Genomic DNA, 16,302 nt, shown 5'->3' with positions numbered 1-16,302 from the left:
TATAAATAGCACTCCTAAAGATGATGCAGTGTGGATGAATGATCAGTAGTGACAGGATATAAATAGCACTCCTAAAGAAGTTGCAGTGTGGATGAATGATCAGGATATAAATAGCACTCCTAAAGAAGATGCAGTGTGGATGAATGATCAGTAGTGACAGGATATAAATAGCTCTCCTAAAGAAGATGCAGTGTGGATGAATGATCAGGATATAAATAGCACTCCTAAAGAAGATGCAGTGTGGATGAATGATCAGAATATAAATAGCACTCCTAAAGAAGATGCAGTGTGGATGAATGATCAGTAGTGACAGGATATAAATAGCACTCCTAAAGAAGTTGCAGTGTGGATGAATGATCAGGATATAAATAGCACTCCTAAAGAAGATGCAGTGTGGATGAATGATCAGAATATAAATAGCACTCCTAAAGAAGATGCAGTGTGGATGAATGATCAGGATATAAATAGCACTCCTAAAGAAGATGCAGTGTGGATGAATGATCAGGATATAAATAGCACTCCTAAAGAAGATGCAGTGTGGATGAATGATCAGGATATAAATATCACTCCTAAAGAAGATGCAGTGTGGATGAATGATCAGTAGTCAACAGGATATAAATAGCACTCCTAAAGAAGATGCAGTGTGGATGAATGATCAGGATATAAATAGCACTCCTAAAGATGATGCAGTGTGGATGAATGATCAGTAGTGACAGGATATAAATAGCACTCCTAAAGAAGTTGCAGTGTGGATGAATGATCAGGATATAAATAGCACTCCTAAAGAAGATGCAGTGTGGATGAATGATCAGAATATAAATAGCACTCCTAAAGAAGATGCAGTGTGGATGAATGATCAGGATATAAATAGCACTCCTAAAGAAGATGCAGTGTGGATGAATGATCAGGATATAAATAGCACTCCTAAAGAAGATGCAGTGTGGATGAATGATCAGGATATAAATATCACTCCTAAAGAAGATGCAGTGTGGATGAATGATCAGGATATAAATAGCACTCCTAAAGAAGATGCAGTGTGGATGAATGATCAGGATATAAATATCACTCCTAAAGATGATGCAGTGTGGATGAATGATCAGGATATAAATAGCACTCCTAAAGAAGATGCAGTGTGGATGAATGATCAGTAGTGACAGGATATAAATACCACTCCTAAAGGAGATGCAGTGTGGATGAATGATCAGGATATAAATAGCACTCCTAAAGGAGATGCAGTGTGGATGAATGATCAGTAGTGACAGGATATAAATAGCACTCCTATAGAAGATGCAGTGAGGATGAATGATCAGGATATAAATAGCACTCCTAAAGGAGATGCAGTGTGGATGAATGATCAGTAGTGACAGGATAAAAATAGCACTCCTATAGAAGATGCAGTGTGGATGAATGATCAGGATATAAATAGCACTCCTAAAGAAGATGCAGTGTGGATGAATGATCAGGATATAAATAGCACTCCTAAAGAAGATGCAGTGTGGATGAATGATCAGGATATAAATAGCACTCCTATAGAAGATGCAGTGTGGATGAATGATCAGGATATAAATAGCACTCCTAAAGAAGATGCAGTGTGGATGAATGATCAGGATATAAATAGCACTCCTAAAGAAGATGCAGTGGGGATGAATGATCAGGATATAAATAGCACTCATAAAGAAGATGCAGTGTGGATGAATGATCAGTAGTGACAGGATATAAATAGCAGCCCTAAAGGAGATGCAGTGTGGATGAATGATCAGGATATAAATAGCACTCATAAAGAAGATGCAGTGTGGATGAATGATCAGTAGTGACAGGATATAAATAGCACTCCTATAGAAGATGCAGTGTGGATGAATGATCAGGATATAAATAGCACTCCAATAGAAGATGCAGTGTGGATGAATGATCAGGATATAAATAGCACTCCTATAGAAGATGCAGTGTGGATGAATGATCAGGATATAAATAGCACTCCTAAAGAAGATGCAGTGTGGATGAATGATCAGGATATAAATAGCACTCCTATAGAAGATGCAGTGTGGATGAATGATCAGGATATAAATAGCACTCCTAAAGAAGATGCAGTGTGGATGAATGATCAGGATATAAATAGCACTCCTAAAGAAGATGCAGTGGGGATGAATGATCAGGATATAAATAGCACTCATAAAGAAGATGCAGTGTGGATGAATGATCAGTAGTGACAGGATATAAATAGCAGCCCTAAAGGAGATGCAGTGTGGATGAATGATCAGGATATAAATAGCACTCATAAAGAAGATGCAGTGTGGATGAATGATCAGTAGTGACAGGATATAAATAGCACTCCTATAGAAGATGCAGTGTGGATGAATGATCAGGATATAAATAGCACTCCTATAGAAGATGCAGTGTGGATGAATGATCAGGATATAAATAGCACTCCTATAGAAGATGCAGTGTGGATGAATGATCAGGATATAAATAGCACTCCTATAGAAGATGCAGTGTGGATGAATGATCAGTAGTCAACAGGATATAAATAGCACTCCTAAAGAAGATGCAGTGTGGATGAATGATCAGTAGTGACAGGATATAAATAGCACTCCTAAAGAAGATGCAGTGTGGATGAATGATCAGGATATAAATAGCACTCCTAAAGAAGATGCAGTGTGGATGAATGATCAGGATATAAATAGCACTCCTAAAGAAGATGCAGTGTGGATGAATGATCAGGATATAAATAGCACTCCTAAAGAAGATGCAGTGTGGATGAATGATCAGTAATGGCAGGTTATAAATAGCACTCCTAAAGAAGATGCAGTGTGGATGAATGATCAGGATATAAATAGCACTCCTAAAGAAGATGCAGTGTGGATGAATGATCAGTAGTCGACAGGATATAAATAGCACTCCTAAAGATGATGCAGTGTGGATGAATGATCAGGATATAAATAGCACTCCTAAAGAAGATGCAGTGTGGATGAATGATCAGGATATAAATAGCACTCCTAAAGAAGATGCAGTGTGGATGAATGTTCAGGATATAAATAGCACTCCTATAGAAGATGCATTTTCCAGTTTGCTACCAACTTGAAAGAGGGAACTTTAGCATAAAACCCACATGGAAAACTGAGATTCGGCAAATAACATATAAAGAGAGGCCAAACCAACAACAGAAGTTACTAAAACATAAATTGCTAATTTATGATGTAAAAGGTGGATGGTTTATGATCTAATGTCAACTTCATACATTTCTATCCCAGGACCACTCAATTTCTAAATTCTCCATAAATCTGCTTTGTATTACCCAGAATCCCATACCTTTATCACTGACTGTAATGTAAAGACACGAGCAGCAGTCTAAGGTCCTGCATCTCAGTGCTAGAGGCGTCACCACAGACCCTGGTTCAAAACTAGGCTGTATCATAACAGGCCGGGATAGGGAGTCCCATAGGGCAGCGCACAGTGGCCCAGCATCGTCTGGGTTAGGGTTTGGCAGGGGTAGGTCGGTCATTGTAAATAATAATTTGTTCTTAGCTGGCTTGCCTGGTTAAATAATGGTTAAATACATTTTTTAAATGTAACTTCATTACACCGTTACACTGGCATACAAACTCGGTAGCATAGAGTTGATAATACATATGACGTTGGGAAATAGTGCATTGTGGGTAGTTTAGAAGATTTCCCGAAATAAGTTCATACATTTGTAATAATGCAAAAACATAGCTGTTTGTACTTATAGGTAACCATATCGTGACTACAACTAGCTTAGTAAGTCTTTAACCACACTGTGTTGTTACGCTGGTGAGTAAAAACTCATGCTTCCTACACTTTAACTTTTTGTCTGACAATAAAATAAACATTTTACTCAACTGCGTTACCCACTCCAGTCAGCAGATGGCGGTGTGGGAATTTAAGGTAATGCTGTTGGTGTGACGTATAATCTAGTGGACGGAACGCTTCTTTCAACAGTAGCAACAGTTATTCAGCGACCTCTGTAGCTTGCTAGACAAAATAGCCGAACCAATAAAGCTCTTTGGGCGCTTTAGTGTATATTAGCAACTGTGTTTTAAAGACACTTTTGTCGTCTAGTTAGTTATCCGATTTAATTTCATATTTACGGTGTTGTTGTTATTAGTCAGCTAGCGGGCTGGTTAAGTTAGCATTAGCCTAGCTAGCTAACATCTCCGACCATGCGCTCACAAAGCTACTCTCCTCCTGTTAAAGAAGATGTCTGCTGGACGGAGAAAGAAGCTCTCGTCAAAGAGGAGGAGGAAGAGGAGGCTGTTTCAATACAAAAACAAGTAGAGGGTGAGGCTGTTACCGTGAAAGAAGAAGAGAAAGACATTACAGTGAAAGAAGAGGAAGACGTGTTCAGAGTGAAAGAGGAGGAGGATGTTACAGTAAAAGAAGAGGAAGACACGTTCAGAGTGAAGGAGGAGGAGGATGCAGTTTTTGGAGTGAAAGAGGAGGAGGAGATGACTGTCACATCGAAGAAGGAAGAAGAGGAAGAAACTGGATATCTGGTCCCGGTTTCCCAAAGGCATGTTAAGGCATCCAATGGTTCTAACGATGAACGGGCCCTGATTAACACTAGTAAGTACTGTTTTAAAAACAGAGGCACAAACTCTACACGTGTTAAACTGAGGTGTTAAAGGGGAAATCTGTAATTGCTACATCCATTTTTTTTTTCTTTAAAATTATTTAATTATAGCCATTGGTTCTTGAAGAATATAACACATGCCTCATGAGCTTAGTTCAACTGTTGTACCCCATCAGAACCCCAAATAAGCTTTTTTTACTCCAATGTTTAGAAACAATGTAAACCAACACTGTATAGCCTCAACATGGTTAAAACTATAATGTTGATATCATGGATGGTCAGTCCTTGCATCCATCGGTCTGTCTATGAATTTGAGAGTAGTTACATTTCTCCAACCCCATAATCATCTTATTACCAAAACAGTGGTGGAAGTACAGCTTTGTTATTGTATGAACTGCAGATTGGTTGATTGATTGTGTGGCTTTTTTAAAGGGGCAACCTAGTTTTAAAACAGAAACAAAATGGCTGCCCAGAGACTTGAGCTGTGTTCGAATACTCATACTAACCATACTATATATTATGCTTATTTGTCATAGTGTGGATATAGTTAGTATGCCAAAAGTTCCCGGGTGTGGTACTACAGTCGCCAAAATACGAAGTATATATGCAGAGGACACTATTTCTGTGCTTTTAGGGCCCATAATGCAATTCTTCAGGAAATGGGCGGGGCTTCAACTATTTTACCAGATTTGAAAAAAATTGTGGAAAATATGCAGCCGAAGTCCGACGAGAGAGTGGATACAAATGAACTGCTTTAACTAATTATGACAAATGTTAAGAGAATGTTGAGCAATGTAACGATATGTTGGCTACGTTATCCTTACAAACCGCATAGCATATCTTTACAGCAGTATGTACCAGTATGTTAGCTAGCTACGCTGTCCTTATGAACCACACAGCATATCTTTACAGCAGTATGTACCAGTATGTTAGCAAGCTACGCTGTCCTTATGAACCACACAGCATATCTTTACAGCAGTATGTACCAGTATGTTAGCAAGCTACGCTGTCCTTATGAACCACATAGCATATCTTTACAGCAGTATGTACCAGTATGTTAGCTAGCTACGCTGTCCTTATGAACCACATAGCATATCTTTACAGCAGTATGTACCAGTATGTCAGCTACAGTTGAAGTCAGAAGTTTACATACACTTAGGTTGGAGTCATCAAAACTTGTTTTTCAACCACTCCACAAATTGTTTGATAACAAACTATAGTTTTGACAAGTCGGTTAGGACATCTACTTTGTGCATGACACAAGTAGTTTTTCCAACAATTGTTTACAGATTATTTCACTTATAATTCACTGTATCACAATTCCAGTGGGTCAGAAGTTTACATACACTAAGTTGACTGTGCCTTTAATGTTGGGGATAGGGGACAGTATTGAGAATTTAAAAAAAAATATGTGCCCATTTTTAACTGCCTCCTACACCAACTCAGAAGCTAGGATATGCATATTATTGTTCAGGTTTGGATAGAAAACACTCTGAATTTTCTAAAACTGTTTGAATGGTGTCTGTAAGTATAACAGAACTCATATGGCAGTCAAAACCCTGAGACAAATTCTGACAGGAAGTGGATACCTGATGTGTTGAATTACTTTTAAGCCTATGCCATTGAAACATACAGGGGCTTATTAATCATTGAGCACTTCCTATGGCTTCCACTAGATGTCACCAGTCTTTACAAAGTGGTTTGAGTCTTCTACTATGAAAACTGACCGAACAAGAGACTTGGAACGTTGGTCATAAGCGGATGGCCGATACTACTCTGGCGCGCGAGTGCATGTTGGGTACCCTCGTTCCAATACGTTTTAAAAGAGAATGCAATCGTCCGCCTTGAATATTATTGAAGTTCTGATTGAAAAAGGCCCTAACATTTTATGCTATACAACGTTTGACATGTTTGAACGAACGTACATAATTTTTTTCTCCCTTTTTGGTGAAGACATGTCCGGCGGGCGACGTTCATGTTTTTGAGTAGCCTACACGACGCGCTAACAACACGGAGCTTTTTGGGCATAAATTATGAGCTTTTTCGAACAAAACTACATTTGTTATGGACCTGGGATACCGCACCTGCTCGCCCGTCCAGCATCACTACTCTGGACGGTTCTGACTTAGAATATGTGGACAACTACAAATACCTAGGTGTCTGGCTAGACTGTAAACTCTCCTTCCAGACTAATATTAAGCATTTCCAATCCAAAATTAAATCTAGCATCGGCTTCCTATTTCGCAACAAAGCCTCCTTCACTCACGCTGCCAAACATACCCTCGTAAAACTGGCTATCCTACCGATCCTTGACTTCGGCGATGTCATTTTCAAAATAGCCTCCAACACTCTACTCATCAAACTGGATGCAGTCTTATCACAGTGCCATCCGTTTTGTCACCAAAGTCCCATATACCACCCACCACTGCACCCTGTATGCTCTCGTCGGCTGGCCCTCGCTACATATTCGTCGCCAAACCCATTGGCTCCAGGTCATCTACAAGTCTTTGCTAGGCCGCCTTAACTCAGCTCACTGGTCACCATAGCAACACCCACCCATAGCACACGCTCCAGGAGGTATATCTCACTGGTCATCCCCAAAGCCAACACCTACTTTGGCCGCATTTCCTTCCAGTTCTCTGCTGCCAATGACTGGAACGAATTGCAAAAATCGCTTAACTTGGAGACTTATATCTCCCTCACTAACTCCAAGCATCAGCTATCTGAGCAGCTTACCGATCGCTGCAGCTGTACACAGCCCATCTGTAAATAGTCCATCCAACTGCCTACCTCATCCCCATGTTTTTATTTACGTTTTTTTGCTCTTTTGCACACCAGTATTTCTACTTGAACATCTATCACTCCAGTGTTAAATTGTAATTACTTCACTACTATGGTCTATTTATTGCCTTGCCTCCGTACTCCATTTGCACACACTGTATATAGATTTTTCTATTGTGTTATTGACTGTTTGTTTGTTTATCCCACGTGTAACTGTTGTTTGTGTCGCACTGCTTTGCTTTATCTTGGCCAGGTCACAGTTGTAAATGAGAACTTGTTCTCAACTAGCCTACCTGGTTAAATAAAGGTGAAATACATTTTTTTATTTTTTTATCTTAGCTTTATTGACAACACTCAAATGGATACTGTCATTAACGCAGTTCTTCAATAATTACACATAATACTTAATACTGTAGCTGTTTAGTTACAGTCACATGATCAACTATCAGAAGATCCAGGAAATACTTTTCTGAATGACAGTCAAATTACAAACATCACGACATGCAACAACAACCAAAGTGCTTCTTCATTCATTACTCTGGTAAAGACAGTTATGCCGTGCTCCACGTTGGATCCAACATCCCTAACAAATTGATGTTTATAATGTGTTATTGTCTGCTTGATTTACAGTAGGGTCTCGTTAGTCCGTTTGGAAACGGAGATACTTAGCTCATAATGTGTAGAGAACTGTTCCTTGATGGATAGGCTATTGTTCAACACACAGAGCTATTTTCCTATATTTGTTGTTAGGTGTAGTTATGGGTCCTACAGTAGGTCTATGTTATTGTTAGGTGAAGTTATGGGTCCTACAGTAGGTCTATGTTATTGTTAGGTGAAGTTATGGTTCCTACAGTAGGTCTATGTTATTGTTAGGCGAAGTTATGGGTCCTACAGTAGGTCTATGTTATTGTTAGGTGAAGTTATGGGTCCAACAGTAGGTCTATATTTGTTGTTAGGTGAAGTTATGGGCCAATTTGGCAAACAGTGTACAAACCCTCATTGTCAGGCTGATGGAAAAGCCAAAGAGCATTTTACTGGTTGAAGTGTTTTTTAAGTACAAAGCGGTTGATTTGCGACGACGACACAAACATATTAAGCAGGAGATTCAAGCGAGCCTGACAATTATAATCCAAAGTAGTGTGAAATGAACTCATTAGCAACCTGGTAATGGAGGTTACTCCCCTGAGCAAAAATCTTTTCTCACCAGCAAACATAGAAAAGGGCCTCCAATCTTAGATGTTACTACTAATGTGAAAACAAGACAAAATATGACTATTGTTGCTCATTTTAAGACAAATGTCAAGTAATCATTACATTCATTACAGATGTCAATTGTTGTACAACATCATGGCTACGCTGTTGGCATGACCTTTTACAGTGGATTTCTGCTGTTGTGGGCCTTTAACCATCTGTATGACTTTGTCATTCACACAGGAGAGAGACGTGACTATAGTGGATCCTCTGGGGAGCCTCAACAACCTCATGATGCTGATGAGGCAGAGAAGAGTCTCTCCAGATCAGAACTCCTCAAGAAACACCAGCAGAGACCCACAGGGAAGAGAACTCACTGCTGCTCTGACTGTGGGAAGAGATTCACCTCATCAGGCATTAAAATTCATCGGAGAAGCCACACAGTAGAGAAAGCTTATTGCTGTACTCAATGTGGGAAGAGTTTTGATACATCTAGCCATCTTATTGTACACCAAAGAACACACACAGGAGAGAAACCATATAGCTGTGATGAATGTGGGAAGAGTTTTACTCAGCTAGGCAACCTGATAACACACCAGAGAACACACACAGGAGAGAAACCATATAGCTGTGATGAATGTGGGAAGAGTTTTACTCATCGAAGCAGCCTGATATCACACCAGAGAATACACACAGGAGAGAAACTTTCTAGCTGTGATGAATGTGGGAAGAGTTTTACTCATCGAAGCAGCCTGATATCACACCAGAGAACACACACAGGAGAGAAACTTTCTAGCTGTGATGAATGTGGGAAGAGTTTTACTCGTTCAACCAGCCTGAAATTCCACCAGAGAACACGCACAGGAGAGAAACCTTTTAGCTGTGATCAATGTGGGAAGAGTTTTACTCATCGAAGCAGCCTGATATCACACCAGAGAATACACACAGGAGAGAAACTTTCTAGCTGTGATGAATGTGGGAAGAGTTTTACTTGCTTGCGCAATCTGACTCTTCACCAGAGAACACACACAGGAGAGAAATCCTATAGCTGTACTCGATGTGGGAAGTTTTTTTAAAAATCTAACCATCTGACGATACACCAAAGAAGACACACAGGAGAGAAACCCTATAGCTGTACTCGATGTGGCAAGAGTTTTGTTCAATCTGGCGAACTGAAGATACACCAGAGAACACACACAGGAGAGAAACCTTATAGCTGTGATCAATGTGGGAAGCGTTTTGGTCAATCTGGCCAGCTGACATCACACCAGAGAACACACACAGGAGAAAAACCTTATAGCTGTGGTCAATGTGACAAGAGATACTCCGATAAAAGACATCTGATCAAACATCAGAAAATACATGAAGGAGTTGTTTCATGATATCAATGATATAATGTCACAATGTAGAATGTTTTAACATTGTAGAAGGAGTATTTTAATGATGTCACAATGTAGAACCCTAAACGTTTGTCCCCTGTTCTATTGATTTCAACATGATATGGATATTAGCCTCAGGGGGAAAATCCAGGCTCTGAAATGGAAGAGTTACTATTTATGTGATTTAACAAAAAGTGACTAACACAAAAAGAGTTGTGTTACACTTACCACGTTGGTGACGCACTTCAATCAAAATGTATCTGGCTGTTTTCTACAAATTGTCCTCTAACCAGGGATGTACACATTATTCCCAGATTCTGTGTGGTTTTTGAGCTGTTAGTTTTAACAGGACGTGCAACCTCATCTCCCTCCTCTCGCACAAATGATTTCAACATGATATCGATGAGTTATGACAAATAAGTGTTGTGTTCCTTTGTTTAGCGACCCCTAAATTTAAATGCATCACTCCAAAATGTAGCTGACTGTCTTCTGCAGGTTGTCCTCTAACCAGTGAGGTAAAATATATCTCCATTTCCATGTGTTTTTTGTTTTGTTGTGTTAGTTTCAAGAGCAGATTCAACCTGATTTCCCCCCAAATGGATATAAGATTTGTGTTTTGCATTTAGGCAGTGCATTGCCATGGATCAGAATTTATTTTGACTGCACGTTTTTCCGTATTGGAGATGAGTTTTGTTTGGGCTCGTTCCAAGGGGACGAGAGTTCTAGAAGCTAGTGAGTTTTAGGAAGAGGAGAGTTCTAGAAGCTAGTGAGTTTTAGGAAGACGAGAGTTCTAGAAGCTAGTGAGTTTTAGGAAGACGAGAGTTCTAGAAGCTAGTGAGTTTTAGGAAGAGGAGAGTTCTAGAATCTAGTGAGTTTTAGGAAGAGGAGAGTTCTAGAAGCTAGTGGGATTTAGGAAGACGAGAGTTCTAGAAGCTAGTGAGTTTTAGGAAGACGAGAGTTCTAGAAGCTAGTGAGTTTTAGGAAGACGAGAGTTCTAGAAGCTAGTGGGATTTAGGATTCTATAGAAAGAAAAAGGAGAAACAAATAATACTATTGTATATTATTATTTAGAAATAAGGTTTTTTTTCTTGTTTTTAATTGTTGACATCCAGTAGACACCATGTTTATATTGGTGAAGGTGAAGCATTGTAGTTGATTATAATGTGAAATGGAAGTTGTTTTCTGTTGGTGGTGAGCAAATTTGTCCAAAAGAAATGTAGGATATATTTGTTGTCTTAAGGGGGAAGGTGTTACAGGCTTTGGTTTTTCCATTTATGTTTTGAGGTTGGACTTTAGCACGTCTAGCTCGTTAGCCCGTCTAGCTCGTTAGCCCGTCTAGCTCGTTAGCCCGTCTAGCTCGTCAGCTCGTCTAGCTCGTTAGCACGTCTAGCTCGTTAGCACGTCTAGCTCGTTAGCACGTCTAGCTCGTTAGGACGTCTAGCTCGTTAGCCCGTCTAGCTCGTTAGCACGTAGGACGCACTGATTGGTGTCACCTCGTTAGTCAGTATGTGTTACACCTGTGCTGGCTTGTCCATCTCGTTAGTGGGAAGGTGTTTCACCTGAGCTGGTCCAGGTTCTATTTAAGAGTGTCTGGCCCAGTGCTCCAGTTGTCTTGATACATGTGGAGAGTCAACACCTTTAGTTGCTCCACCTTTTTGGTTTACTTCCTGTCTTTAAGTTTGGTGTGGGTTTTTCTTTTGTTTTCCTCTTCTTGGGCAGATTTAGTGGGTCTCATGGTGGGTGTCTTTTAGGTCCCAGTTGTTGTTACTAGTCAACTTCCAGTGGACACCCCCATAGTGTCTTTCAGAGCCCCTCCTAAAAAACAAGTTATATTTGGGGTTGGATGTTGCATCCAATTAATATTTTAATCAATGGATTTTCCTTAGAATGCTAATCTGTCTTTCAGTTGTTAATCTTATGTTTGTTGTGGTAAATATTTCTGTTTATTTTCATTGTTTTATTTTTTTTCCTGTGAAGCATCCATGTCTGAAATGTGCTGTATAAATAAAGCTTGATTTGATTTGAACATATTGCAAAACTAATGAACCCAATGACTGACCAATCAACAAACTATTGGTCCACCTTAGTATGAAAAACTGTATCAATCCCACGTTTCCAGCCTGCTGAAGGCGTGGTGGAGTGGTAAACACCACCCCCGGCTCTACCAGGGGCTTGAGGTGGTCTCCCACAGCTCTGCTTATGTCATGTTCTGTGGCCTTGCTGTTCCATTTCTGACTGCCCCTGCAACACAGAAACACATTTAGTCATATTATATAAAACACTCAAAGTAATGGATATGGAGCATCTATGGCCTCAGTTACACCTGGCACCTACATGTGACTTCTGTCATCTGATCACTCCAAGCTGCATTAGGTTCAGATCTACCAGGATGGGCCTTTGACAAAGTCAGGCCACTGAATATGCATCAGCAATGTAAAGAGATGGGGTGAATGAGTGGGGAAAGGTACATTCTACACAAATGACCTTCATAATATCAAAGAACAAATGTGTGTCTGAGGGGAAATTAACTTCATACAGCCAAAAGGGGTGAGAAATTACACCAATATCAGTGAACAATTTGCACTAATGTAAATAAACATGGATGATGGAACATATTCCCTTTTGCTGACGTGATGAACCGCTAAGGGGACATAAATATTTACCATCTAAACCATGTCTGACCTCTCACCTCTCTGGCTGTAGAAGTGGTCTTCCTAACCAGTCCCTCAACAGCTCTCTGACTGAGCTCCACCCTCACTGGGTCTTCAGAGGAGAGGAAGGCTGAGGAGGGATGGAAGGATGAATGGATCAGTCAGTCAATAAAGTGTAGAGCTGCTGTCTAACAAATTCACTATTTTAGTAGTTCATTAAAGTAAATAAGGCTTTATGACTGCTGAATACCAACTATCAATCACTTAGATCATGTATTTTCAGGTAGAGATACATCCTTGGGACGTCCCTAGCCCGTTGAAGTTGACATTTAAAATGGTTAAGGTAGAGGTTAAGGTTAGGGTTTAGGGTAGGGATGTCCCAAGGATCCCAGATAGCATTGACCATCGTGCATTCTTCTGTCTCTTTTACATAGCAGGTGTAAAATAAACACAGACAAGACAAGTAGGCACGCAGTGCATTATGGTCATTGTAGTTTAAAAATAGCATCTAATTATGTAGGGTGACCATACGTCCTCTTTTTCCCGGACATGTCCTCTTTTTGGACCTAAAAAAATGCGTCCGGCCGGGATTTCTAAATCGCCTAAAATGTCCGGGATTCGGCTTTTGCTTCCTACAGTCGCCATTCATTGTGTGCGTTTTGGGGGTTTTGCATTGCTTTGACCGCTTTCAAGCGCTCGTACTACGACCGAAACAATTGTTAACGCTGTGATAGCACCACATTCTGTCGACATAGCTCAGAAAGCACTAGAAGACATACCTTACTGTCTTGTTTCTACTGATGGGAGCAATCACGGTGCTGTGAAAATATTCCCTCTGCTTATTCAGTATTTTGATTGGAAGAATGGTGGCGTGCAAAGTAAATTAGTCGAAGTTAAAAACACTCCAAATGAGACAGCTGATACGATCGCGCAATACATCAAAGAAACACTGGAAAATAATGGGATTTTTTCCAAATATATTGCATTTACAGTAGGGTGACCATACGTCCTCTTTTTCCCGGACATGTCCTCTTTTTGGAAAACTAAAATTTGGTCACCCTAAATTATGCCAATCTGTATGTGGGGTTGTTAGAGAAGAATGTGATTGTCAGCCCTAACAATCCATTCTAGCAGCTCACCAGGCTCTGAAAAAGTCTTCATTGATGACGTGTTCCATCTATTCCAGGGGACAGCAGAGAAACTTCATCGATTCCACTCCTTCATCAATACAAGCAGTAAACATCTGAAATTCACCCTCACCTTCCATGTGCATAAAACAAGTTATCTGCAGATCAGAAGAGACATACAGAATGATGGCTGGGAAAATCACAGCATTTAGAACAGACACATTTTATACGTAGCAGCACAGCCTTTATGTCATTATTATTGATGACATCCCACACCGTAGCAGCACAGCCTTTATGTCATTATTATAGATGACATCCCACACCGTAGCAGCACAGCCTTTATGTCATTATTATAGATGACATCCCACACCGTAGCAGCATAGCCTTTATGTCATTATTATAGATGGTATCCCACACCGTAGCAGCATAGCCTTTATGTCATTATTATAGATGGTATCCCACACCGTAGCAGCATAGCCTTTATGTCATTATTATAGATGGTATCCCACACCGTAGCAGCATAGCCTTTATGTCATTATTATAGATGACATCCCACACCGTAGCAGCATAGCCTTTATGTCATTATTATAGATGGTATCCCACACCGTAGCAGCATAGCCTTTATGTCATTATTATAGATGACATCCCACACCGTAGCAGCATAGCCTTTATGTCATTATTATAGATGGTATCCCACACCGTAGCAGCATAGCCTTTATGTCATTATTATAGATGGTATCCCACACCGTAGCAGCATAGCCTTTATGTCATTATTATAGATGGTATCCCACACCGTAGCAGCATAGCCTTTATGTCATTATTATAGATGGTATCCCACACCGTAGCAGCATAGCCTTTATGTCATTATTATAGATGGTATCCCACACCGTAGCAGCATAGCCTTTATGTCATTATTATAGATGGTATCCTACACCGTAGCAGCATAGCCTTTATGTCATTATTATAGATGACATCCCACACCGTAGCAGCATAGCCTTTATGTCATTATTATAGATGGTATCCCACACCGTAGCAGCATAGCCTTTATGTCATTATTATAGATGGTATCCCACACCGTAGCAGCATAGCCTTTATGTCATTATTATAGATGACATCCCACACCGTAGCAGCACAGCCTTTATGTCATTATTATAGATGGTATCCCACACCGTAGCAGCATAGCCTTTATGTCATTATTATAGATGACATCCCACACCGTAGCAGCATAGCCTTTATGTCATTATTATAGATGGTATCCCACACCGTAGCAGCATAGCCTTTATGTCATTATTATAGATGGTATCCCACACCGTAGCAGCATAGCCTTTATGTCATTATTATAGATGACATCCCACACCGTAGCAGCATAGCCTTTATGTCATTATTATAGATGGTATCCCACACCGTAGCAGCATAGCCTTTATGTCATTATTATAGATGGTATCCCACACCGTAGCAGCATAGCCTTTATGTCATTATTATAGATGGTATCCCACACCGTAGCAGCATAGCCTTTATGTCATTATTATAGATGGTATCCCACACCGTAGCAGCATAGCCTTTATGTCATTATTATAGATGGTATCCCACACCGTAGCAGCACAGCCTTTATGTCATTATTATAGATGGTATCCCACACCGTAGCAGCATAGCCTTTATGTCATTATTATAGATGGTATCCCACACCGTAGCAGCATAGCCTTTATGTCATTATTATAGATGGTATCCCACACCGTAGCAGCATAGCCTTTAAGTCATTATTATAGATGACATCCCACACCGTAGCAGCATAGCCTTTATGTCATTATTATAGATGACGTCCCACACCGTAGCAGCATAGCCTTTATGTCATTATTATAGATGGTATCCCACACCGTAGCAGCATAGCCTTTATGTCATTATTATAGATGGTATCCCACACCGTAGCAGCATAGCCTTTATGTCATTATTATAGATGACATCCCACACCGTAGCAGCATAGCCTTTATGTCATTATTATAGATGACATCCCACACCGTAGCAGCATAGCCTTTATGTCATTATTATAGATGACGTCCCACACCGTAGCAGCATAGCCTTTATGTCATTATTATAGATGGTATCCCACACCGTAGCAGCATAGCCTTTATGTCATTATTATAGATGGTATCCCACACCGTAGCAGCATAGCCTTTATGTCATTATTATAGATGGTATCCCACACCGTAGCAGCATAGCCTTTATGTCATTATTATAGATGGTATCCCACACCGTAGCAGCATAGCCTTTATGTCATTATTATAGATGACATCCCACACCGTAGCAGCATAGCCTTTATGTCATTATTATAGATGGTATCCCACACCGTAGCAGAACAGCCTTTATGTCATTATTATAGATGACATCCCACACCGTAGCAGCATAGCCTTTATGTCATTATTATAGATGGTATCCCACACCGTAGCAGCACAGCCTTTATGTCATTATTATAGATGGTATCCCACACCGTAGCAGCATAGCCTTTATGTCATTATTATAGATGGTATCCCACACCGTAGCAGCATAGCCTTTAAGTCATTATTATAGATGACATCCCACACCGTAGC

The 16,302-nt window shown here is 40.1% G+C and overlaps 2 protein-coding genes across 2 annotated transcripts in view; one reads left to right on the top strand and one right to left on the bottom strand.

Moving 5' to 3' along the window:
- The window catches only part of LOC145866103 (tripartite motif-containing protein 16-like), a 384,803-nt gene that overhangs the window by 265,031 nt on the left and 103,470 nt on the right, over positions 1–16,302 (bottom strand). The gene's annotated exons all lie outside the window — the stretch shown is intronic.
- LOC145866095 (uncharacterized) lies at positions 3,970–11,965 on the top strand. Its single transcript, XM_082970960.1, has 2 exons — positions 3,970–4,581; positions 8,804–11,965. The coding sequence occupies exons 1-2, from the start codon at positions 4,179–4,181 to the stop codon at positions 9,634–9,636; spliced, it is 1,236 nt and encodes a 411-aa protein (XP_082827086.1). The 5' UTR covers positions 3,970–4,178; the 3' UTR covers positions 9,637–11,965.

This window comes from Salmo salar, unplaced genomic scaffold, assembly GCF_965601325.2.
Source record: "Salmo salar unplaced genomic scaffold, fSalSal1 ptg000129l, whole genome shotgun sequence".
Taxonomy (NCBI): domain Eukaryota; kingdom Metazoa; phylum Chordata; class Actinopteri; order Salmoniformes; family Salmonidae; genus Salmo; species Salmo salar.
Note: the sequence above shows the minus strand (reverse complement) of the source record. Positions and strands in the feature narration are given on the sequence as shown.

Bases quoted from the DNA above. Each gene is read 5' to 3' on its own strand.
- LOC145866095 (XM_082970960.1), top strand. From the start codon at position 4,179: ATGCGCTCACAAAGCTACTCTCCTCCTGTTAAAGAAGATGTCTGCTGG. The intron at 4,582-8,803 runs GTAAGTACTGTT...TCATTCACACAG, and splicing joins ACGGGCCCTGATTAACACTA to GAGAGAGACGTGACTATAGT.